At 42.1% G+C, this 27,106-nt stretch overlaps 1 protein-coding gene across 1 annotated transcript in view; it reads left to right on the top strand.

Moving 5' to 3' along the window:
• Positions 1–27,106, top strand: part of MORN1 (MORN repeat containing 1) — a 214,164-nt gene that overhangs the window by 30,714 nt on the left and 156,344 nt on the right. Inside the window, exons 6-9 of the mRNA XM_027855402.1 lie at positions 2,332–2,428; positions 7,249–7,359; positions 13,796–13,919; positions 18,035–18,213. Of these exons, the coding sequence (XP_027711203.1) occupies positions 2,332–2,428; positions 7,249–7,359; positions 13,796–13,919; positions 18,035–18,213 (511 nt within the window). The remainder of the gene's footprint in view (positions 1–2,331; positions 2,429–7,248; positions 7,360–13,795; positions 13,920–18,034; positions 18,214–27,106) is intronic.

The raw sequence follows: 27,106 nt of genomic DNA, 5'->3' as shown, positions 1-27,106 counted from the left end.
GACACTACAAAGAAACACTGAACAGAATAGAAACTCTGCCTAATCTGTATCATGGTCTTTCTCCAAAGTCCTAGAGCAGAGTAGATTTGCGAGTTTAGGATTTAACACGGTAAATTCTATACATGAAACTGCAGAGAATTTAAAATGTCCACTTGAAAAAAAAAGTGTTCTGAAACGTGGCGTTTGAGGGTAGGCGAGATGGGAGGGAAGGGGTGGCACAGTGAAAGTTTTGTTAGTTTTATTGCATAGCAGACTGAGAAATCAATACAAGAAAAGTCATTTGGGAATATAGTTAAAAGGCCCTCGGATTCTCAGAGTTGGAAGGCACTCCCAGCGCCATGCAGCCCAACCTGTTACTGAGCAAGACTGTCATCCAAAACCTACCCAAGAAGTGGTTACCCCACTTCTGACAGAAGGCCTCCTCCAATGAAGAAGGGGCCCAGGGACCCCAGGCTCTGAGACAGACTGTTCCACTTTGGAACAGCTCTCTTAGGAAGTTTTTTCTGGCATCCAACCCAAGTCTGCCTCTGCACCTCATGTTCATAGTTCCTGGTCCTGTGCTCCGGACAAAAATGCTTTCAGCACATCAATTGGTGAGGTATTTTAAAAATTACTTAGATCCTTTGGTGGGTCCACAATTCCATTGATAGGGATGCACAACTCACAACCCATCCATGCGTTCCCATCTTGGGTCTTGGCCATACTCTTCTATAAATCCTTCACAGGGCTTCACCCAACATATCCAGACCTTCCTCTAGTTCTCTTACCTTGTGCAGATACCAGAAGAGCACACTTTCCATCTCTTTGGCCTGTCTTCTTTCATGGTTATGCATCTCTCGGATGACACATTTGTGCTACTTTTCTTGTATAATCCTTGGTTACGGTAGCCTTCTCTGGACGGCCTTGTGCTGCTGTTTTTTGTATCATCCTCACCTTTTAATTCTTGCCAAAAACTATGCCCCACCATCATGGGCTGTTTTTCTAAAGGACAGAGTCCATGCAGAAGTGAGATTTCCTACAAAGGGTGAAGAGCTGTAGGTGCTCCCCTTTATGGATGAGGCTGATTGCAGCAAGCTTTAGAACATTGCAGAGACACCCCAAATGAGATCCATCATCATTGCTCAAGAGGTCTCACTATACACACTGGAAAAACCAAATGCCTATCGTCCAGGCAGCGGGATAGAAAATAGTGGGTCCGTCAATGCATGTATCTTGAATAGACACTGTACTGGGCTCAGAGTTGACTGGGCAATTGCATGGAGCTTTCGATGACCCCGCATTTTCCCCTGAAACAAAGATTCATCTTTTAAAAGCTCGTATTCTTCAAGTTATGGTGAAGACCGCAAGTTGTGGTTTCAGAATCATGGTTTCTAAAGAATTGGAATCACCCAAAAGGCAGAGTTTAAAATGAAAAAGACTGAAAATCAGGCCTCTCAGAATGGTCTCTGCCTCCATTCTTGGAACTCTGGAGAAGACACAGTTGCATAATAATCCACGATAATTGTCTCTTCAAAAAAAGGATTAAAATTAAATTCAAATTTAAAACTTTTTGGTTGGATGCTTTCTTCTAGTAAAATGCTACTGAATGTTCTGTATTTGAAAAGTTTCATGGAAATAATTTCCTGCTTTTTCCTGATTGGTTTTTCTCCTTTATTTCTGAAAGCCGAGCTCATTATGGGAGACATAGTTACAGTGTGCAAAGGATAGACGCATTGCTCCATTTGTTCAAACTGTGTTTTTTAATTGGGCTTTTTATTTATAAATGAATAGTGTAACAGAGTAATTATTTAGCCTTAATCTTAACACTCAGTACTGTAGGTGCAGAGTTTTTGTCTCTTTTATGATACCCTGCACAAATGGAATGACTTTGTGATAAAAGAATTCTTTCATACTCAACAGTACACCATTTGTACCATGTTTTGATTACATTTTATATACTGTACCATTTTCCACATACTTATTGGCGCCTTCGAGATTCAAAAGGGAAACCTTATTTAACTAAACAAAATTGATTGCATTCTGATAAAATATAATTTCTTAGCCTCAGTAAAAGGGTTTCTAACAATACTTAAAGAAATTTGGTTTTTCCAGAAAACCTTTTATTCTAAGAGAATACTGTTGAATGGTCTGTAATCTCTGAGTGTTTCCTACGGACCCATTCAACTTTTCACTGAAAAGTATTTGCAGTGTATTTTTAAGTTGCTCCTGTGCTCCATAGACCACCCACTCAGCTATTGAAAGTTCTTAAGAAGAAAAAAAAAAAACACATTCTTCTTAAAGTTTTCTATTCTGGGACCCACATTTGAAATCAACACGTCGTTTCATTTGCAGGGACAGTGGCGGAATGGTGTATTCAATGGCCAAGGCCTCATGATTCATTGCTCTGGCACCATCTACGATGGCCTGTGGATCAATGGCTATCCTGCAAGTATGTCATTTGTTTTGCTTTTCATTTATTAAATAGATTCAGTGGATTGCTTTGGTTGTCCCTCTCTCAATTAATATGGCTTATTGGTTGTGTTCACATTTCTGTGTGACCCTGTTCTAAATTAGCCTGATGGGCGTAGGGTTGGAGCTCATGCCAGTACTTGTTAGATTAAGTGGGCATTCAAGGGAGTGGGGGAGAAGAGACTATTTCTAGAATTAAATTAGATGAAGAGCAGTTTGCTAATTTCACTTTAAAGCAGGAGCATGGTACAGCCCAGGTTCCAATGTCTGTCCCAATGAGATGTGACCTGCCTATCTGCAGTCTGGCCAGCACACGAAGGAGAGAATCATTCTGGAAATAAGCAGCTTGGATCACAATTGGATCATGAGGCTCCACAGACCAGGGTGCAAACTAGTCTGATTTGTCTTGTAGATTTTCTCTGTGAATTGGCTTCATCTCTGTGTTCTTGAACACCCTCCTGCTTTTCGCTCAACTATTTTATTAGAGCAAAATGTTTAAGAACAGTGAGAGAGGTAGAAAGAACTGCACCGTGAAACGCAGTTAAAATGCTAACAGCATGATGAGTTTTCTTCCAGTCAAAGCCCCTGGCCATTTTCAGTGGGGCCTGCAAGGAGGCAGGAGGGGAGAGCTCCCAGACTGGGGGGGGGGCGGTGAACTGAAAGTCAGGGAGAGGGGAGAGAGGGACATCAGCTGGATCAAACTCTCGGGCCCTCCCCTCCCTGCTGCCCAAGAGTAGGCCTCAGAACCCTACTCCTCAGCACTGTGCAAACGCATTCCATGGATCTTTGGCGTCCAGCACCGCAGATAAGAAGGCAGGGCAGAAAAGTCAAGTGTTCTGCAGGGGAAAAATCTGCTGCTAGTGATATGTTAAGGCAGTGTTTTCATTTCTATTGTATCAACTTAACTCAAATAGGAACAGTGAATATCTTTCAAATTAATTTCTTTTAATTAATTAATTAATTTCTTTAAAAATTTCTTTAAAAAAACTTTTATAATTATATGTATATATATCTTGAGTATGTTAAGGCAGGTTAACCCCTAGATATTTTATGCATTTTCTACTTTTGTGTTTGCTTTTTAAAAATTCAATTAAAACGTTTTTAATCAATAAAAATCTGCTTTCTGTCCCTTCCGCCTTCTCTCCCCTCCACCGAGAAAGAAAGAAAAACAAAATCTCAGTTACAAACATATATAGTCTAAGAAGACAAATTATCTCATTGTCCATATCCAAAAGAAAATGTATGTCTCAATCTGCATTGAGAGTTCGTCACGTCTCACTTAGGAGGCATACTATGAAGTATTAAGTAGGGGATGTACTATGGAAAAGGGAAGCAAGGTGGTGCAGTGGAGAGAGCACCAGACTTGGAGAAAGGGAGACCTGAGTTCAAATCCAGCCTCAGACACTTCCTAGCTGTGTAACCCTGGGCAGGTCATTTCACCTTGTTTGCCTCAGCTTCCTCATCTGCAAAATAAGCTGGAGGAGGAAATGACAAACCACTTTAGTATCTTTGCCAAGAAAACCCCAGATGGGATGATGAAGATTCAGATACAATTGAAATGACTGATCGTCAAAAGTACTATGAAAAAAAATAGTGCGTTACAGAGTTAGGAGACCTAATCTTTCTATAAATAACATGTGAAGAGCCTTTTTTATATTTGAAAGTAAAGGTTAGTATTAATTGTCCGACTTACTGCCTTAGAAATCACAGAATCAGAGACACCAAGTCTCAGAGTTGGAAGGAAGGAAGGAAGGAAGGAAAGAAAGACTTATTAAATACAAAGTTCCAGACACTAAGTGCTAAATATACAAATACAAGTAAAAAGATAGTCCTTGCCCTCAAGGAGCTTACATTCTAAAGAAGGAAGATGACACACCGAAAGGGAAACGAACAGGACCATCAAGGGAATAAAGTCTGGTTCTGCTCCCGCAGACGGGAGTGGACCTTAAAGAGGGCTCTTCTTGGTTGAGAAGGCTGCAGGAATACTTGAATGTTCCTGAGCAAGTAGGCCTCAGGTACTAAGGAAAGTCCTTATATGAGACTGCCTCAGGCCCATGGTTTTGAAGTCCCAAAGTCAGGAACAGGGCCGGGAGGAGGACACAAAGGCCCAGACTCAAACCAGTATCACTTTTTTTTTTTTTTTTTTGGTGAGGCAATCAGGGTTAAGTGACTTGCTCAGGGTCACACAGCTAGTAAGTGTCAAGTGTCTGAGGCTGGATTTGAACTCAGGTCCTCCTGACTGCAAGGCCAGACCTCTATCCACTGCACCACTTTGCCCCCAGTATTACTTTTTACAATGTATTCAACAAATGGTCATCCAGCCTTTGCTTGCAGATGTCCAGCAGGGGAAGCCCACCACCTCCTGAGGCCCTTCATTCCATTTACAGACCTCTGATGGTTAGTGGCATACCCAGTATAGGCATGGCCCACCCAGTATTACAAATTGGATCTCTCTGTTAGGTGAAAGAATGTTACCATATCAGTTAGTTCCATAGTTAAAACCTCTGATTTATGTCCTAGGCCTGTAGCCAACTTATGTTAAATTATTATTTACATTTTAGAATGGTTAGGTTTTAATACATTAATGGCACCATTATGAAATGTAATGATTTAGAATAATGTTAGGTAGAATATTCTTGTATCATACATTTATAATAATAATTTTTGATATTTATATAACACTTTAAGGTTTACAAAACACTTTACATCATTATCTCATTCAATCCTACAACAGTCCTATGGTATAGGCCAATGTAGATTTATCAGTGACTCTGGACGAGCCTCTCAGTTTCTCCATCTATAAATGAAGGGGTTGGACAGAATGGCCTGTAGTATCAATTCCAACTAAAAATATGACTGGGTTTTTTTGTAAGTCATATTTTATTTTTTCCTATTACATGTAAAGATAGTTTTCAACATTCATTTTTTATAAGATTTTGAGTTCCAAATTTTTCTGCCTCTCTTCCCTGCCTAAGATGGTAAGCAATCTGATATAGATTATACATATACAATCATAACAATATGTTCTTGTGATCTGTGACTTAGCCACGTCTTAGACAGCCATCAGAGGCTCTGAGAACTTAAGTGTTCTTTAAATGTCAGAGGTAGAATTTGAGCCCAAATCTTTCTGCCTTCAAGTTCATACTCCACTATGCCAATGGGATTGTTACTACAGTTATTATCCCCATTTTGCAGATGAGGAAATATGAAATCCTAAGTAGATTCAATTTCTTTTATTGAAGAAAAAAGGGGGACAGCTAGGTGTACGTTGGCCCTAGAATCAGGAGGACCTGAATTCAAATATGGCCTCAGACACTTGCTAGTTGTGTGACCCGGAATAAGTCACTTATCCCCAGTTGCCTCTGGGGAAAAAACAAAAAACCCTGCCATCCTTTAATCCAAAAGACATCTATTTAGATGACAAGGTTCAAAGGTACCACAGAAAGAAAACACATGCTAGAAACAAAACAAAGGAAATATCATGGTTCTCTGGTCTTCTGAGAATACCTGCCAATTCCTGCCTTTGTGTAGCTTGTGGCGTTGCAGGAGACAGCCCTTGCTGCAAAGAGAGCTTCGTAATCATTGTGAGTGGCCATAAATCTGAGCTCAGTAACGCAAATTATTTTACTCATGTTGATGAAACAATCGAAGGAGCTCTGAGCAGCGCTCTGTCTTCAGAAACAGCCTCAAGTTGCTGACTCAGATGGAGAAGATGCTATGTCTGAATCCAATCCAAGTCAGTAAGATGTACTAGAATGTTCCACTCAAATGGTAAATCTAACTACCTTTCATGCTGTTCACCTTCAGCATTTTCAACATGTATTAAATCAGCAAATCTTTGCAATCTATATTTAATATCCATTCAGTTGTGCAGTTGAAATGCTATATATAATTTTGCCAAACCCAATAAAGCAACATTGTAAAGTCATGGTTTTAATTTTAGAGGTATTTGTTAGGTTGTTTTAATATGCTTAGTATTAAATTTTTTTTAAAAAATCTTCTCTAGCTGAACTAGCTCTTGTTATCACTAAGGAGTGATGCATTGTTTTTCAACTCTGAAAAGACACTCAAAACTTTGTGCATTTCTCAGCAGTTCCTCTAAGAAAGTATTTGGTATTCTTCCTAATAAGTTAGATTAGAGTTGTTATGCCTTTCTCACATGTGTGGAAGTTTTGGCATTATTAGAAGGGTGAAAAATCACTACTATACCTCATACATTGCTGATAGAATTGCAAACTAGTGGACTCAAAGAAAAATCTGGCAGCACTCTAAGAGTAATGACACTGAGGATATCTTTGACCTAATATTCTCCTTTGGGGGAATAGAACATAAAAACATTACAAAAAAGAGGGGAGGCGAACTGTTCAAAGCAATTTAAAGGGAATCAGAGAAAGCAAACCTAGAATATCAGTGACATGGCTCACATAAAAACACATGTACACGAATATAGGGGTAGACAAATGACTGAAGAGCAATGTAAGGGGACACAAAGGGAGGGAGTCACTAATAATTTGTCATAGCTATCTGCGTGTCAAAGCGAATTTTTTTGAAAAGTTTAACCAGTTACAAATAAAATGATTTCTGTTATTATTTAAGGTTAAGTTACTTCTTTAAAAAAGGAGACAATGCATTAATACACCCAAGAACTGGGCCCAACTCTTGTTTCTCCCTCATCTAATAATGCTGTGGAATCACATTTCCTCTCTGGGAGCCATCCATTAGACGGATAAGAAATTCTAATGTGAGACAGTTGAGCTCGGTATTACAATCTAAATGAGCACTTATCCTTCTCTGTTTTAGCACAAGCCTCAAAGATTGTGATTTTGGGTCCAAAAGTGATTAAGGTGGTGCAGGGCTCTTCGATCACCTTGAGCGTTCAACTCCAGACTGATGATGGGGAAATTGTCGAAAGTAAGAGCATCTTCAATGATTATGGATGTATATTTTTAAAGTGTCATTCTTCATAAATACCAGCAATGTGAACGAGGGATTATATTTTACCTTCTTTTCCCCCTAACACACTGTGATCTTGGTTTAGAATCTGTCCCACACTCAGTGACCTTTTTCTTTCACCCAAATGAAGAAGCCTTGTTTGGGCTGATGCAATCCAGGGAGCTGGGGGTCAGATCCTAGCTTGGCTACCTGGGTGACCTTCAAAGAGCCACTTCCCCTCACTGGGCCTCAGTTGGACTAAGTGACCTCTCAGGTTCTTTCCAACTATCAATGCTCTAAGCAATTCTTTGGACTCCTTTAATAACTGCACAAAAATAGCAGGTTAAGTTTGAACCCTCATATTGTTGGAGATATCTGTTTTTAAATAAATAAATAAATGAATGAATAAATAAATATTTATAAATAATATATACATATTATATATGTGCATGTGTGTATATATGTATATACACACATATATATGTTTATATAGGCATGGGCATAACTTGGCTTCAGGAGGAGGATTAATTTGCTTTAATTTATGTCTACTTACCACAAATATCCTAGAATGCAAAACAGAGAAGGGAAAGTATTCTAATCAGTGTATCTGTGTGCAAAAGACATGGCTGAGTAAGAGCCGGCTGCCAGTGGCTGAGGCTGCCATGGCAGGGTTTCTAATTGCCCTCATTGGAGGTATTCAGGCCAAGACCAGACATCCATCTGTCAGGGGTGATTTACAAATAATTAAATCAATCCTGCCATGACACAGAGGGATGGACTAGATGACTTCCTATAGGTTCCTTCCCACCCAAATGAGTCAATAATAATTGGAGAGAATTACTGACAGCAAATAGAAAACAGAAACCCTGGTTTCAGGGCAGCTGGGAGTGGGAGTTCTGAGCTGTGTGTGTGGCTACACCCTTTAAATGTGGTGCAGAAAACGGTGTCACCATTTAAAGAGGGCCTGACCCTGTGCTGCTGGGACAGCTGCCTCTTCCACTGACATCACTGGGGGAGTTGGGGGGACTGACTGTTAATAAACTCTTCACAGGAGTGTGTCAGCAGAGTACAGCAAGGTGTCCCCCATGCACATGTCCAAATCCTGTAAGAGCTCCTGAAGGAATTGTTCGGTGACCTGATTATTATTAATGTTCAGCAAGATATGAAATATAGGAACATGTGACTACCAAAGCACAAATGTGTTTGCTGCTGTTGGGAAGGAGGTCCAGCAAACAGGACAAATGAAAGAAGCTTCCCCCTTAGCTGATGAATGCCTTCAGATTCTCCTGTCCCTAGGAGCCATCATGGTAATTACGTCAAACCCTAGAACTTTATACTTTTAAATAAACTATCTAATACCCTCAAAAGGGCTCAGTCTAACTATTCACACTGGAAAAACCAAGTGGATGAAGATTCTCCATTTTGCAAACTATGATATGCAGTTGGATGGACAGCCCAGAGAGCTGGTCCACCAGGACACGTATGTCTTGGGAAGACACTGAAGATAGATAGAGTTTGTCCTAGCATTGAACAAGAAGAGGAGAGCAAATGGGATAACTTTTGGGAAATCATGTGTACAGTTTTATGATCCCCACACTTCTCCCTGAAGCAAGGGCCTTCTCTTTCAGTGCAGTTCTATGGCTGAGTCTTGGAATGCCACAGTCTCCAAAAGAATTAAAGTTCAGGTTCACCAATAGGACAGTGGAGAAGACGGTTCATGTGGGCACTAGCAGGCTTGAACATAGAACAAGTGAGGAATTGCCCAGCAGAAATGGTCCAAAGGGAGTCAACGGAGAAATATATGATGAGAAAAAGCAATGAGCTGGTCCTACAGTGATAATGGATGGACAGGCTGTGTGCCCCGTTGGTATCCATGCAGTGTCAAGAAATCTAAAAGATTATCACAACAAAATGTCATGTTTCCTGCCTAGAAGAGGACAGAAACAAGGGTCACATAGGATGGACAAGCATGGATGGGTTGGAATTTGTATCAGCAGAGAAAGTACCCACCTTTATTAGCTCACATGTCCATTGAAGTGTGTGTGTGTGTGTGTGTGTATATGTGTGTAACTGATTCAGTCCTTAAGGTATCTGTGATCTCAATATAGGTTCTCCCTCTTCTGATGCTGATCCCAAGCCCTCAGTGACAATCCACATGAGCTTCTCTGGACAGACAAACAAACAAACAAACAAAAAAACCCAAAATCTTTCCCTAGGATCACAGTTAGAAAGCTAGAAGAGGCCTCAGAAACCATCACCTCCACCCCCTCTCATTTTACAGAGAAGGAAACAAGTGTATAGATGCAGTGGCCTGCCCAGAGTCACAAAGGCGCTTCAATGCCAGAGCCAGCATTCAGATTCAGACCCTATGACTCCCAAGCTCAGAGCCCTTGCCACTAGACCATGCCGTCTGGTGGCGACTTTCGCGAGCCAGGGTTGAGGCAGTCTTCAGATGACAGACACCCAGAGGCCATCCCTGGCCTGTGCTCATGGCCTTTCCAGGCCCAACTTGGTGGGAGCCGCCAGGGCTTGGTTTCCCATATCCAGGGTCTCCTCCTGCCACAGGAAGGCTTGACGCAAGGGCTTGAGAAGATGATTTGTGGCTCTCGACCAACCGGGCAGAGGACAATTTGGGTTTTTCCCAAGATATTTAAAGTCTTTTCTTTCAAAGTCAAAGACATATCAAGAAGCAGCCCAGGCTCATCTAGATGGCAACAAATCTTGCTTACAAGTGCCTATTAACGTAATTAAGAGAATAAAGTCCTTTGTTGACACTATTTAATAACTCTTACTTACTTTTACTTCCCTGTACAACTTTTAGCCCAGCAGGAGGCTTTTAAAATGAAAACATTTCATTATCTTCTCTATCTCAGGGAAGGTATGAAGCACCAATATGGCACTCTGAGCCAGGGAGACCAACACAGTCTTCCCCGATTTCTTGCTTCAGACTGAGGGACGAACAACGGCTTTTCTAACATGCAGGAGGAACAGGGAAGATCTCTGAGCAAAGGAAACTCAGGCCCTTCAGCCTACTCTTCTCATGAGAAGCTGAAAGGTCCTGTCCTCCTGGTCCCTGACATACCATGGCCTGCATTGAGGACTTCCCTAGGCCACTGCATCCAGAGGGGCTAGCACCTCTGGTGGGAGGGCTGCCGAGCCCTTGTCAGGGCGGCTCGTCCACCTCTGGGGTCTCCCTGGCACTCAGCTCTCATCTGCCGCTCCAAGAAGCTGTAGTATGTGCAGCAACTATCCCCCAGTAAACTGTCTCAGCGGATGGCTAAACCAAGCTGAGGGTAACCTGTGGGCCCAAACTTGTCGGTGAGTTAGGGGGGTGTCTACCCCAAGCATGTGAAGACATCCCCCTGCAAAATGGGCAGATGAGAACAATTAGTTCTAACAGCCACGAGGGCGCCTGAAGCAGGTGCTGTGGAGCGCTCAGAGCTTGGTCAGACATCGAAGATGCCAAGGTCATCCACCACCCCACAAGCCATCGCCAGTCATCTTGACTTTTGTCCTGCCTCTGGATGTTGATGACCCAGGAAGAAAGCGTGTGTCTGAGGACTTTGTGCAACTCTGCCTCACTTAAATCCAATTTGCAGCGAGTCAAGACATCACCCTGCAATGCCATCGGTCCTCTTAGAAGGTGGAGAACGAGCAGCTATTGCCTCTTGACCTGTTTCCTTTCTGTCCCTCACTCTGGACTTCCCAAGTGGACATGCAGAAACAGCTTTGCTCTTTTGGGTGATGTGCTCTGGGGCTCCAATGAAACAGAAACGTCTGAATTCAAAGGGACGCGTGGAAGCTTATTCCATAGCTAACTACTCATTTTTTTCATTCAGAAAATATTTTAAGCAGCTATTGTATGTAAGCATTACCTATAGTAAGGCCCCAGAGAGAGCTGGTCTCAGAGTCCTGAAAATACGAGGTCATGTTCCACCTCAGAAATATATTGGCAGTGCGATCTGGACAAGTCACTTGATCAATTAGTAAGCATTCATTAAGGGCCTGTGTCCTTACGTCATATGTCCCATAAGGATGTTTGTCAGGCACTAGGCTAAACTCCGAGGACACGAGCACAGCGTATGAAACATTTGCTCCTTGCAAAGAGCTTACATTCTAATGTGGGAGACAACAGTTGAGCCACGTGTGTGCACATATATATGTATGTATTCATGATTTTCAGCATGCTACAGATCACAGTGACAGTTGTAACTCGATGGCATTTCAAGTGCCATACATCTCACTGTACCGCAACATTTTATTTTTATTATCAGGGCATACCCATCTTGTCAAAACGAGAAAAGAAGAGGGAGGGAAATTTGTTATGATTTTTTAACTCAAAAGTGAGATTGAGAAATTTTTCTGAATGATAGGAACCACCCTCAAACACTATTATTGAACACGGAATGGCTTTGGAAATTCACTTTTGCTGTAGACTTGATAATGTTTCTTAATGAATTCAGCCTAAAATTACAAGGCAAAACAGTGCTTATTTGCAAAACTTATAATTCAGTAACGTCAATTCAATAACAATTAATGTTGTTTGAATTACAAGTAATGTCAAGCTGCTGGCGCAGTGGATAGAATGAAAGGCCTAGAGTCAGGAAGACTCCTCTTCCTGAGTTCAAATCTGGCCTCAGAAATTTACTAGTTGTGTGACTCTGGGCACGTCACTGAACCCTGTTTGCCTCAGTTTCCTCATCTGTAAAATGAGCTGGAGAAGAAAATGGTAAACCACTCCAGTATCTTTGCCCCCCCAAAAAAAAACAAAGCCCAAATGGGATCACAAAGAGTTGAATGCAATTGAAAAACAACTGAATAATTTTTCTTTAAATATGTGTGGGACAGCTTGGAATCAGGAAAGCTCATCTTCATGAGTTCAAATCTGGTTTCGGATATTTAGTGGCTGTGTAGCCCTGGGCAAGTCACTTAACCTTACTTACCTCAGTTTCCTCATCTGTAAAATGAGCTGGAGTAGGAAATGGCAAACCCCTCCAGTATCTCTGCCAAGAGAACCCCCGATGGGGCCGTGGAGAGCTGGACAGGGCTGAACAACAATAACGCAAAAAGATAAGGTCCATTCTTGAAGGTTTTTAAGGATGGAAGGAGGAGGAGGAGGCTTGATCACGTTTGAAGCCGGGAGGGAGGGAAGGAATCAGTGAGACGAGGCTCCGACGTGGGCCCTCCAACTCCAAGACCAAACCATCATTTTATCCTCTGGTAGTGTCCGTTGTGCCTTATTTTTGCCTTCACACCCTTGTATATTGCTTCAGTGTTTGAGTTATTTTCTGATCATGGGGGCTTGAATGTGTACATAATGGTTCTTGTTTGTGTTTTAAGAAATGTCTCCCTTAAGTAATGACTGAATATTGAATTGAAAATGTTTGTCAACTCACGAGTCTTCGTTGTGTGTTTATTTTGCCTTCCCTGGGAACCAAGCACACAGATTTCACTGCATAGGCTTCCTCGGTGAAGGCAGGACAGAATTAGTCATCGGTTAGTCACCATGACCAGGTCAAGAAGAGTTTGAACACTGAGCCGTTTATGTCGGGATAGTCCTGTTCTCCAGGACCTCCCCGGGGCTCAGGGGGAACTTGAGAATTCTGCAGTGGAAGGCCAGGGAAATGATGAAGAAAAACCCTTTCTAAAGCATATGATGCAGAGACAAAAAGGACAGCGTCACCAGACAACACAAAGGAGGGTAGCCCAAGGAGACGGGTCTGAAGAAAGTCTTTCTCTGAGAATTAGGATTGGGGGGTGGGGATGGGTTATGCTCTTTGTGAGTAGCATGACCAAGAGAAAAACAAGGGGTGTGGTGAGGGAGGGAGTCAAACAAAATGGTCAAATATTGGCCAGTTGGCAGCCCTCTTTGTGAGTAACTGAGATATAAGGACAAAAAAAAAAAAAGATATGATGAGAGGAAGAAAGGGTGTTTCAGCAAAGGCGAATTGAACAAACAATGAATGAGATGCGATTACATTACGGAAGTGTTCTTTCAGCTGTTCATAAGTTTAGACAGTTCTTGCTGTAAAGAGCCTTCTCCCTCCTGAAGTTTTCCTGGAGCACTTCGAGGGGACCTTGTCTTTGCCTCTGGTCATCTGCCCTATAATTAGGCCCATCCAGGTAGATGTCCCTCGCAGAATCCAAACCCCATTGAAGGCAGGAACTCTTTTTTTTTTTTATTTCCCTCCCTTCAGACTTAACAGGGACTTTACAAATGTTTACAGGATAGAATAGAACACAAAACTGATTTGAGCATCAACTCAAGTGTATACTTGGAGCTACGCTTCCTGTTGGTTTTGCGAGAGAAAACAACACCCTATGAGTGCTTACAGAACTAGAGTTTGATGATCTGCATTTCCAAGGTCTCAAGTCTCAACTGCTGCTTTCCTTGCTTTCTCCGTCTTTGGGAAAGGTGAGAGTGGCCGAGCTTTAAAGGTCCAGGCTGGAGTCCGATACGTGCAGCTGCCGGCTTTCTCGAATTTCGGTTTTTTCAAGATGACTGGAGATGCTGAGGTGAAACCGATCCAAACTCCCTTGTAAGTCCTGGGTAGAATTGCCATCCCCTTCTGCCTGTCCCCTACTGGAGTCAGGAGTACTTATGTGTAAGGCATTCTGTTCTGTTGGCCAGGTTAGGCCTTCAGGGCTTCTCAGAGCCCTCTTTCTCCATCAGAGTTTGGATCTGATTAGAAAGTGAGTTCACAGACTTCTCAAATTCCTGCTCCTGAATTTATGCAGGAATCTGGTCTTTTTTTAGGCTTCTTTCCTCACAAGCATGCAAAGCCCTCTCAGGAATGTCAAATTGCCACCACCATGTTGAATTTACTTATAGAAACTTAGAAAGTAGAAAAAACAAACTTAGAAAACCCCAGTATTTGAAAATCTTACCAACAATATGTTCCATGGTCAATTGCCATGAAGAAAGCAGGTCAGTACTAGTTAGTTTCTCCTTTAATCTTTTTTTTCATATCATTTTCATAATTGTCATTAATATTCCTAGGGTTTAGAATTTAGGTTGAAGGTGTTTGTCAGCCCTTAATGATTCCTGTGGATGGGTTATTCTTTACTACTGAGCAAGGGTTTTTTTTTTTAATCTTCAAAGCTCCTTTTTTTTAAGTAAATATTAACTGAAGCAGAGAGATTGAGGGATTTATCTGAGGTCAGATGGGTTGTTCATTTCAAAGAGAAGGTTAGCCTTCCTAACTCCCTGTCTCCCAATTTTGTGCTGATGTCACTAGTTCACAATCTCTTTGGAGAGTAAAGCGGAACATAAGTGATGAGTTTCCATTTTCCCAGTTCTGATCACTGTGTGATCAAAGTTAAGACTACTTTGAAAATTCCTTGCATACTGTGACTCTCCTCCAGTTGAGTTAGTGCTGAGTTCATTTCGGGAATCTTAATTCTCTTTGAGATTCTCAGAAGTAGAGGCAGCACAGCAGAGAATTTGGGATCAGGAAGGCCCAGGGTTCAGAGACCAGCCTTTGATGCCTCCTCAGTGTCTGACTTTGGTAACTCAGTTCATCTTGCAGGGCCTCAGTTTCTTCATCTGTAAATTAGGAACGACAGTACTTGCAGTGTCCTCCTCAAAGGATAGTTGTGAGTCAACTGCTTCGGAAATCTTACTGTATTTCTATAGATAACTTCTATAGAAGTAAGTTATTATTAATTTTTTTCTATTTTTTCAAAGGTCTTTAAACATCAATTACATGTACATGCTGACTCCCCTCATAGAGCATAAGTTCTTTGAAGACAGGAATGGTTCCCTTTTGGCTTTGTATCCTCAATGCCTACCACAGGGCCTGGCACAAAGAAGGTGCTCAGTAAATGTTGGTTGACTGATCAAAATAGTTCAGATTGTTACTGATAAGGACCTTTGCTGCTCATTGAGAAGTAATTAGTCTTCTATGATTTCAGGCAACTGAATTTAAGAGTCGTAGGGGAACTCACCAGCCATCTATGAAGTCTTCGAGACTTCACTGGCTATAAAAAAGGATCCCCCTCTACAACGCACCTGACCAGTGGTCATCCACCTCTGCCTAAAGACCTGGGACTTATGGGGCATCCAGGGAGGACTAGCACCTCTGGTGGGAGGGCTGCTCAACCAAGTTGAGGGTAAACAATGGGCTACAAACCTGTTGGTGAGAAAGGGGGGTGTCTACCCCAAGCGTGTGAAGATTTCCCCTGGCGTAATGTGTGGAGGAGAACAATTTGTTCCAACAGCCGTGAAGGCTGCTGAAGCAGGTGCTGTGGAACTCTAAGAGCTTGGTCAGACATGGAAGGCGCCAAGGACACACACTGCATCGTGTATGTCTCCAGTCATCCTGACTTTTTTCCTGCCTCTGGACTTCGATGACTCTGGAAGAGAGAATGAGGATGACAACTTTGTGCAGCTCTGCCTCACTTCAATCCAATTCATGCACAAGTCAAGATATCACCACATGATGTCATTGGTCCTCTTCAAAAACGAAGGGCTAACAAAGACCTCATCAGGCAGCCCTCTCCACTTTTGGGGCTCTCATTATTTGGAAGGATAGTCTAAATTTGATTCTCTGCAACTTCTACCCATTGTTGTGAGTTCTGACCTCTGGAGCCAAGCAGAATAAGCAGATGCTTTCTTCCATATGATAGCCAAGAAATGAACAAAGACAGCGATAGGTAATGTGATAATGTTACTTCCTACATCTCTCCTCCTCCTCCTTTCTTCTTCTTCTTCTTCTTCTTCTTCTTCTTCTTCTTCTTCTCCTCCTCTTCCTCTTCCTTCTTCCTCTTTTTCTTCTCCTTCACCTCCTCACCCTTCTCCTCTTTTCCTTCCTTTGTCCCCCTCCTCATCCTTCTCTGCCTCATCCTTCTTCTTCCTTTTCCCCACTTTACAGATGAGGAAACTAAGGCAAAGGTTAAGTGACTTGCCTAGGATCATACAGTAAGATTTGAACTCAGGTTTTCCTGACTCTAGGCCCAGGGGCTTTATCATTGCACCGCCTTGCTAGATATCCCCAGTTCCTTCAACTAGTCCGCCTCTGGCATAAACCTGAGGCCCTTAGCTGATTTAAGCATTCCCTCATGTCTCCTCTTGATTTCTCAGAGCAGCAGCAGAGACCTCCCAATCCCACCATGCTAGAAATGCGTTTGTTTTAGAAACCCCCTTGTAGAGGCCATTAATTCACCAAGACACCTGACTCCTGTGCGCCTGATAGGATCTAGTATAATACAATATTCAAATGCAGGAGAGAGAGGGCTTGAAAAGGCAGGGGATTTGAGAATTTGAGAATCATTATCTTGAATTCTTTTTATACTAATAATAAACCAATATATTGCAATAACTTAGACAATGAGGCCCCAGTTATGGAAAGCAGTGCTCAGAGGTACACTTTTAAATAGTTTTTTGTTGTCATCATTGTTGTTGGGTCTCCTCTGTCCAGGATTGGAAGTGCGGGGACCGCTCATGAACTTGGCCCCATCATTAATGGGCACAGAAAGTTGGACCTGCTCTGTTTCTGACATGGGCCGCTTCTCCCCTCCTTGGGCAACCTCGTGGCCCTCCATATCCATGGGCTCGTGATGGGACCGGACTCAATGTGGACACCTGATCAGCTTTAGCTCTAATGACGTTCAGAACTCCCAAACTCAAGCAATCCTCCAAACTCAGCCGCGGGGACTATAAGCACGCATCACTATACCTGGTTTTAAAACGGTTTTTTAAAGCAGTTTTTTTTTTAAGGTTGATGATTGACCTCATTACTGGAAGGCTGGCTGACAGAGGGGCAATTCTGTTGGCTACAACAACTTACAAAGGCTGCCTTCTAAGATGTGGAGGGAGAGGCTGTGGTTTGTGTTGGGGAGGGAGCTCTCACTCCCCATGATGAAATTGTGAAGTTTACAGAGTCCTGAAGAAGAAGGAAAAGAAGAATGCATGACTGTCTTGTACAAACTTAAAGTCAAAACCTGCAACCGAGACCATGAGGTGAATACCTCTCAAGACTGGGCTCCCTATCATTCTCCACTATTGATTAGGGAAATCAGCATCATGAAATTCAATTCCACAAATACTTATTAAAATTTAATTTATTGTTATAATGATAATAGTAGTGCATGCTATTGGCACAGTGCCTCATAGTTTGTGAAGCATTTTGACATACATTATCCTGAGCCTGTTTGGGTTGGATTCAATGGCCTTGGAGATCCCTTTGGACCTTCTGAGGGAGGCAAGGCAAGGATTATCATATCCATTCTATAGATGAGGAAACTGAGGCTCCTTTTAGTAACGTGATCTGCCCAAAGTCAGCTAGCCAAGAAATGGCAGAGCTGGGACCAGAACCCAGGTCTCTGAAGTCCCCGTTCAGTCTTTTCCATTCTTGTACACAGTGTCGGAGTGAAGCAGCTTAGAGGGGAGCAGACCTTGAAGCCCAGGGCTCCGGGTTATCCAGTTGGCAGACAGAGTCCACCAGTCTAGTTTGATTCCAGGGTGATTAACTCAATGCTAACAGTCCTATGTGGTTTTTCAGCATGTTCAAATGTTTGAGCCCCTTTCTGTTTCAACCCCAGAGCTGTTATAGCTTTCATCACAAATTACACGTTCTAACTGGATGATTTTGTCAACACCTCAATGTGGCTGTGAATCTGAAGCTAAGTGTCAACCCGGGTCTTTTTTTGGCAGTGGATTTGAGTGCATTGACTATCCTTTGACTCCCGCTGTGTCTGGAAGCCCAGAGAAGGATGCTTCCAGATCTGAATGTCCTGAAGATGCACCATGTTTCCCAAAGGAAGATTTAGAACCAGAATCCCTATTGGAATCCCTCTTGTATCGTGAAAGAGCTGACTCTGATGACCTGGAGGGTAAGTAGAGACCATGAATTAGTCAACTGCTTGTCCTTTTCGATACCTCTTAAATAAGATGTATCTTCTAACAGATAATTGGCATACTTTTGAGTGCAGATGTCAGAATTTTCAAACACCGTGGCCATCTGTTTCCTTCCCTACCACCCTATATTTTCTAGTAGGACCGATGGTGGTCTCTGGAGGATAATGTAGGTGCGAGCCATTGGTCCATTTGGCTACCTGAGTTCTAAATATGCCCTCATGTAGTCACCAATTCATATAATAATGGAGCTGGAAGGAACCTGAGTTCAGGCTCGACCCTCTTGACTCTGAGCTAAGAGGGAGGCAACTGGGTGTTGTGGCAAGAGCACCAGGGGAGGAGACAGGGGACCTGGATTTGGATTCCAGCTCTCCTACTTCTTACCTATGTGACTTTGAGCAAGTCACCTCTCTTGGCCTCAGTTTCCTCATCTGTAAAATGAGGGGATTCGATTCAGTCTAGGATCTCTTTCAGCTCTAAGTCTTATGATGAGCCTAGCATGCTCCAATTGTACTCTGCCCACACCCCTCTTTCTGGTCCCTAAATTTGCCTCTGCCTCCCAGGCCCATCACAGCCTTGTCAGTGCTCTGAATGTGAGAGAGGGAAAAAAGAATGTGGGATGGTTTACTGTGCTGATTTCTATCTGTGAGACAATTACAGATTTCACGAGGGTCCTATAAAGACGTAATGGAATGACTTCAAGTACTCTTGACAGGAAGTAGGGTGACATTCCGGTCCATTTGTCCCATTCTGAACATTAATCAGCTTGCTGTTCCTTTCTTTTCCAAAGAAGTAGAAACCAGTATGTGAGGAATACTGGCTTGTGGAAGTTCTTTTGATAGATAGACAGAGTAGGTAGACAGACTAAAGAGACAGACAGACAGGATAGACAGACGGGATAGATAGATAGATACATAGACAGGATAGAGAGACAGAGATAGAGAGAGGTAGGTAGGTAAGTAGATAGATAGATAGATAGACAGGTAGGTAGATAGACAGACAGGCAGACAGGATAGACAGACAGACAGGATAGATAGATAGATATGTAGACAGGATAGAGAGACAGAGATAGAGAGAGAGGTAGGTAGGTAGGTAGATAGATAGATAGACAGACACGTAGATAGGCAGACAGGATAGATAGGCAGACAGGATAGACAGATAGACATAGACAGACAGACAGGTAGGTAGATAGGTAGACAGATAGATAGATAGATAGGTAGATAGGTAGGTAGATAGACACACTACAGTTATCCCTTCTACATTGTGACTTTCCCCATTCCAATTTTGATATAGCTCAGGTTGGCATAAGAAATTAAATGAGAATTTTTTGGGAGTTTTACAGAAGCTGCAAATGACATGTGAAGGCCAGCAGACAATAAAAAAAAGTTTCGAAATTCATAAATGCATAAGATGTATGTATAGTATTATATAAAATCAATATATTTGATCATTTAGTACCATAATAATTTGGACTTCTTCTTTGGTATGAAGGGAAGGCCAAAAAATTTTTATGCAGATTTTCTAGATCGCAGGGGCACCGTTCCCTTCTCCCTCGTAATGGGGAAGGGATAAATGTAGATAGATAGCGATGGTCATACCTGGAATTTCATTAGGCTAGGGAACTATCTCAAAAGAAACTCTTTTTCCATCTAGGTCCTTAAGTGTGACCCTTTGACTCAAAGGCCACACTTGAGGACCTAAAGGGCCACATGTGGCCTCAAGGCGGCAGGTTTCCCACCCCTAATGCATAGCAGTAGTGGATCTTCAATGTATAATGATAGAGAGCTGCCAAAGGCGCTGAGAGGCCGGCCAACATGCTTAGAGTCTCCCAGGCAGTATATATCAGATAAGAGACCTAAATCCAGGTCTCCCTGGTTCTGAAGCTAGCTTTCTATCTAGTCCACTGCATTCTTTGAATTATTTTGAAGAGAAACTCTATAAATGAATAGATAATTATTTTAGTGAATCTGTTAAATTAATTTATTTTCTATCGTGTTTTAGGTTAGTTGCCCACAGCGTGCTAGGATAACAAAAGAGATTTCACTTTTATTTTATAAGCACCAAGCCCTCAAAAGCTTGCTTCAGTTATTTTTTGTAAGTGTGAACCCACGATTTACCAAAAAAAAAAAAAAAAAAAAGGTAAAATCGGTATTAATAATACATGAAACTTGGCCTCAAAGAAGAAGTATGAGAAGATACTTCTCCCTCTCTCTCCAGAGGTCAGAGGTCCATGGGCACAGAACACTGCAGATTTTTTTCAACAAATTGATCTGTTCTGCTAATTTTTTTCTCCTCTTCTTTTTTTTCTTCTCTTAAAAAAGTTCTTTGTTATAAGGAATGGAATTGTGAGCTCCTTGAGAACAGGGACTGTCTTTCACCTTTCTTTAGATGCCCAGTGCTTAGCACAGTGCCTGGCACATAGTGTTTGTTGTTCAGTCATTTCAGTCCCGTCTGATATTTTATGACCCCATTTGGGGTTTTCTTGGCCAAGATACTGCAGTGCTTTGCCATTTCTATCTCCAGTTCATTTTACAGATGAGGAAACTGAGGTAAGCAGGGTTAAGTGACTTGCCTAGGGTCATACAGCTAGTAAGTGTTTGAATCCGGATTTGAACTCAGGTCTTCCTGACTCCAGGCCCATTTCTCTATATCCTGCTTAATAAATGTCAGTTGATTGATTGAATGAATGAATGAATGAATGAATGAATGAATGGGAGGAGGTGAGTGAGGGACACAGGGAAATCTGAAAACAGAAGATATCAATAAAATTCTATGGAAAAAATATAAAATTAATTTCCTCTGCTGTTCCATTCCATTGTGCACAAAGTCCTCTGTGAAAACTGTGCATTTCCTGTGTTAAAGGAGCTATCACTAAGAGAAAGTAATTGTCTCAACCAAGGAAGGAAGGAAGGAAGGAAGGAAGGAAGGAAGGAAGGAAGGAAGGAAGGAATGGGGCTATGAACCTCAGGGGGAAACCAGGGTGGCCATGGCAGGCCCCGGCTGGGGCCTGCAGAGAGGGGGGATGGTGGGTGAAAACACCCAGAATGTGTCCTGCAAAGACCGTCCTCATCCCACTCCCTGTCACCAGTGGGCCCTGATTACAGCCCTGGGAAGTTACTGAAATGTCAATATTCTCCTGCGGTTGAAAGCCACAGACACCCCCATCCCCAGTGGCAGCTCCTCTCTGGGAGGGTGAGGCCATCCCTCATTCACATAGCTTACCTTCACGTGGCACTTCAAGATCTGCATGCCTTTATCTTGTTTGATCCTCACAACTACCTGGGAGGTAGGTGCTATTATTATCCCCGTTTTACAGATGAGAAAGCTGAGGCAGGCAGAAATTAAGTGACTTGCCCAGGGCCATTGAGGCAATAAGTATCAGAGGCAGGATTCACACCCAGGCCCTTCTGATTGTAAGGCCAGTGTTCCTTCCGATTTGCTACGCTGATTGGTCACACGTTTGTAATAAGCTCCTACAAAGCCCCGGGCAAGTCCTGGGTTGAGGACGGGGGAAGGCACCACTGTGCAAGACCTGAGAGCAGAAGGTTGGACCAGAAGCCTGTGGTACCAGAGGACCAGCCTCTACCTCCTCTGAGCTGCTGGCCCCAGACCCTCCGGTGCTATTTCTCTCTTGGCTCTGGCTCACAGAGTCGCCGTTCAGAGTTGGAAGGACCTTTGAGGCTGCGGAGTCCAACTTGCCCCCCGACCTGTGCTGCGGCACCCCTGACAGACGCCTGTCTCCAGCCTCTGCTTCAAGGCCTTCTGGGGGTGGGGGGACACCTGGGGAGTGGGAGGGAAGCCTCGCCCTCCAGAGGCGGCCCCTTCCCTTGTCGATTGCTCTAGGTGCCAGGAGCCTCAGTCTTCCTCTGCAGCTTCTCTCTCATTCCTGGGATCACACAGAGCAAGTCTAACCTCCTCTACAGGCTAGCCCTTTAACTTGTACACAGTGATCATTTCCCCCAAGTCCCCTCTTCTCCAGGCTAACCACCCTCAGCCTCTCCAGGGAGTCCTCATAGGGGATGTGGCCTGTCACTACTCTGGCAGCCCTCCTTCACACTCTCTGCTGGTCCCTTGTTCTGGATTTTCCTGGCTGCAGACCCTCGCCCAATATAGGGAATTTGCCCAGTTCCCTATGCAACTGCCTCGTCTATGGCTGGATGACTGGTCTGATGCCTTATCTGGCACTCAACATTTCTCTTATCACCCTCACCCTCCGGGTGGCTCCTCCAGACAGAATTCTAAGAAGAGAGCCCATCCTGGTCTGATCGGCCCATGACCTCGGCGCCTACTCCATGATGGTATTGGATGCAACTCCCCCTACTGACCCACCAAGTCAAGGAAAATGCAAAAAACTAGAGATTCTCCCTGCCTGGGGAAAATGACATTTTAATAAAAGGATAAGATATGCACAGAAAACTGTAATATGATTTAAAATATGCTGTCTAAAATATGATGAAGGATTTGAGGAGAGAGAGATTACTTCTTGAGAGAACAAGGAAGGTTTCATGAAGGGGGTAGCAGTTGAGTCTTTTTTTCCACCTTGTGCCTGTCCCTTTTTTTAAAAAAAATTATTTATTTTCAGCATTCATTTTAAAAAATTGAGTTTTAAATTCTCACCCTTACCCATTGAGAAGGTAAGCAATAAAATATCAATTATATATGTGAAGTCATGCAAAACATATTTCCATATTAGTGAAGTTGTAAGAAAAAAAAAGCAAGAAAAATAAAGTAAAAAAAGGATGCTTCAATTTGTACTCAGTTCATCAGTTCTCTCTGTGAAGGCAGACAGCATTTTCCACCATGGGTCCATTAAAATTGCGGTGGTTCATACCGTTGTTCATTGTTTAAGCTGGGTCATAAAGGGGAAAGCGGTGATTCTAGCAGGTGTGAATGTCAGCTCCAATCTGGAGAGGGAGTGGTGACCAATACATGGAGACAAAAGAGTTCAGGACAAAACCAAGGAACAGTGAAAGAATAGTCCAGTTCAGCTGGAAAGTAAAATATATGGAGGGGAATAGTGTGAAAGAAGGTTGCAAATGTTGGGGTAGTGCCATATTGCAAAGGGCACCGAAGTTAGATTGAAGAGTTTGGAAATAAGCAACGGAGAACCACTGAGGACTTTTGAAGACCAACTCGCTTTGGAAGGTCACCTTGGTGGTAGTTAAGAATGAATTGGAGAAAGGAAAGCCTAGAGACAGAGACTAGTTAGGAGGTTTTATTAAAATAACTCTCTAGATGAGAGTTAATGAGCTTAAGCAGAGTTGTGGCAGTGAGAATGGAAAGGAAGATATATATTGAGAAGATACTGTAAGAGGCAGAATCAACAGCATTGACTTGTGCATTGGTCTAAGCCTGAAATGCTCTTCTTCATCACCCTCTTACCTGGGTGAATCTGTCTTCCTTCAGGGCTCAGCTCAGGTGCCCTATCCTCCATGAAGCCTTCTCTGACTCAACTGTCTTTCGTGTTCTCTCCCTCAACAATCAACCAACCAATAAGCATTTATTGAGGGCTTACTAAGTGATGGGCACTGGGGAGAGGAGTACAAAAGGAAGACAGTCTTTACCTTGAACAAGTTTACATCCTATTGGAGAGAGACAACATATTCACAGACAAGCAAATGTAAGGTCTATCATACAAACAAATACCCATCCATTTCCGAAGGTGGGCTGGGGTGCCTGAGCTGAGCCTTGGAGAGAACTACTGTTTCCAAGTGGCAGAGGTGAGGAGGGGGAGCATCTCAGGCAAGCGGAACAGCTTGTACAGAGCTGGGAAATGGGAGATGGGATTCCCCCCCACCAAGAAAGGGAACGGCAAGTTGGCTAGTTTGTCTGAAGTAGAGAATGTATTATGCAATCAGCCCACAAAAATAGGCTGGCTCCATACTGGGAAGGTCTTTAAATGCCAAACGGAGGAGCCACTGATGTTTCATGACCAGGGGAGTAGCATGGTCAGACCTGTGCTTGAGTAATACCAGTTTCCTTTGTACTATCTCTACTTGTAAACATGATGTACATGTAGTATCTCTGCAGTAGACTGTAAGTTCCTTGAGGGCAGGGACTATTTAATTTGTGTCTTTGCATTTCCAGTGTATACTTCATAAAGGTCTGCTGAATGAAATTACCATAGGATATGAGAGACAGACAGACAGAGACAGAGAGAGGGAGGGAGAGAGGGAAGGAGACAGAGGAGAGAGAGAAACAGAAAGGAGAAAGACAAAGACAGAGACAGAGAGAGGCAGAGGGAGAGAAAAGAGGAAGAGAGAGAAGAGAGTGAGAGAGACAGAGAGGAGAGTCAGCGAGAGGTAGAGGAGAGGAGAAAAGAGGAGAAAGAGAAAGAGAGAGAGAGATGAGGATGATGATCATAGTGATGATGATTTCATCAAATAAATAGGAAAGTCAAGAGATGGGGAAGATTTAGGGTGAAAGATGGTGAATTGTTTTTGGAGTGTTAAGCACAGTGTTATCAAAACATTCCTGTGGAGAGAACCATCAGGCAGTTTAAAATTCAGGATGAGGACCTTAAGGCTGGAGTTGTAGAATTGAAAGTCATCTGCATATAGATGATACCCTGTGGCATTTAAAAACTTTTAAAATTTAGTTTTTAGGGATGTAATATTTCTTGGTAAATTGATATCTTTTGTTTGTAAGTAGCCTTCCTTTCTATGTATACCCCTTTTCACTCCTCTACCAGAGAATCTTCCACTGTGACAAAAAAAATAAAAGAAAGAGAAAAAGTGGGGTGGGGGAAGGAGGGAAGTGGGTTTGCAAAACTCACCAACATATCGACTGAAGCTGACAACATCCATGGCTTTCCACGTCACTGATAAGGAGAGGACAATACATTTTCTCATTTCTTCTTTGGGACTCGACTTGATCATAGTTCTTTTTTCAGTTTCTTTCTCTTTTTTTTTTGTAATTAATCTTTCCATTTACATTGATGCAGTTCTTGTGTCTGTTATTTTCCTGGCTTTGCTTTCTTCACTGCGTCAGTTCATGTAAGTCTTCTCATGGGTCTCTGCATTCTTCATGGTCACAATTCCTTGCAGTTCTGTAATATTCTATCACATTCATGTTCCACAATTGGGTTTAGCCTTTCCCCTGACTGATGCATATCAACTTTGTCTCCAGGTCTTTGCTACTACAAAAAGTGCTACTATAAGTATTCTGGTGAATAGAGTACCTTTCTTTCTATCTTTGGCCTCCTTAGAGTATATGCCCAACTATGTGGTTTCTGAGTCAAAAGGTATATGGCACAATTTAGCTACTCTCTTAGCTAGTATAATTGTACATTGTTTTCTAGGATGATTGGACCAATTCACAGTCCCACCAGCAATATAGTGGTGTGCCTGTCTTTCCACAATGCCTCTTAACGTTGACTATTCTCATCTTTATTTGAAAACTGAAATTGATTCCCCTTCATTCTTTTTTTTTTCATTATTTTCCTTGAGACTCTAGATCTTTTGTTCATCCAAGTGAATTTTCTTATTTTGTCTAGCTCCATAAAGCATCCCTTTGGTAATTTTATTGCTATAGCTTTAAATCTGTATATTAATTTAGATAGTATATTAGTATTGGTGTGGCCCATTAGCACTGAATCTCCCTCCAGTTATTTGAGTCATTCTTTATTTTTTTGAGAAATATTTCTTATGGTAGACTGACTCTGAGATATTTTATATATTTTGTATTATTTCTATTTCTATAAATTCCTCTTGAATTTTTCTGTAGTTATAAAAGTACTGTTGATTTTGGGGGGATTTATTCTTCACCTTTCTCCTTTGTTGAAGCTGTTGTCTAGGTGAAGTTTCTCTAATAATTCTGTGGAGTTCTCCAAGTAAACCATCATGTCATCAGTAAAGATATTTTTCTCCTCTTTACCTATATTTATAGTTTTATTTCTTTCTCTTACTCTGTTGCTATTGGTAACATTTCTAGAACTATGTCATTTATGAGTGGAGAAAGGGAACATCCTTGCTTTACTCATATATTTACTGGAAAGCTTCTAGCATGTCCCCATTGAAAATAATGCCTGTTTTTTGGATACACACACACACACACACACACACACACACACACACGCACTTTAATCTTCTTTTGTAGGGTTTTCAGCCTACATTATTGTAGTTTTTCAGCAATCTTTTCTGCAATTATTACTATAATCATGTGATTGGGGCATTTTATTTTCATATGATTATGCTAATTGTTTTCCTATTGTTCCTTGTATCTTTAGTATAAATCCAATTTGATCATAATGAATATATTTTTTGGATACATAGACATAGTCTTTTTGCTAGTATTTAATTTAAAATTTTTGGATTGATATTCATTAATGATATTTGTCTATAGTTCTCTTTTTCATTGCTTTATCCTTCTCTAGTTTAGGTATTAGGGCTATAATTGTCTTATAAGAGGAGTTTGGTAAAGTGTTTTCTTTCTCAATTTTAAGACTAATTTAGGTAGTATAGACATTAATTATCTTTAACTCTTATTGTCTGTCATTTAAATCCCCTCACAATCTAACTCTGTAGGGCAACAAGGTGGCACAGTGGATGGAGCACCAGGCCTGATGTCAGGAAGACCTGAGTTCAAAGCCATGCTCAGACACTTACTAGCTTTGTGACCCTGGGCAAGTCATTTTACCCTGTTTGCTTCAGTTTCCTCATGTGTAAAATGATTTGGAGAAGGAAATGGCAAACTTCTCTTGTATCTTTGCCAAGAAAACCCCAAATGGGGTCACAAAGAGTTGGATGTGATTGAAAACAACTCAACAACAAACAGCAACAAACCAGCTTTAACCTATTTTTCCAGATTTATTTAACATCGTTGTGTTTTATTCAGACTCTGTTCCAGTCAAATTACTACTTTTTATTCTGC

Source organism: Vombatus ursinus, unplaced genomic scaffold (assembly GCF_900497805.2).
Source record: "Vombatus ursinus unplaced genomic scaffold, bare-nosed wombat genome assembly UNPS02010822.1, whole genome shotgun sequence".
Lineage (NCBI taxonomy): Eukaryota > Metazoa > Chordata > Mammalia > Diprotodontia > Vombatidae > Vombatus > Vombatus ursinus.
This window is presented reverse-complemented; position numbering and strand designations above follow the sequence as displayed.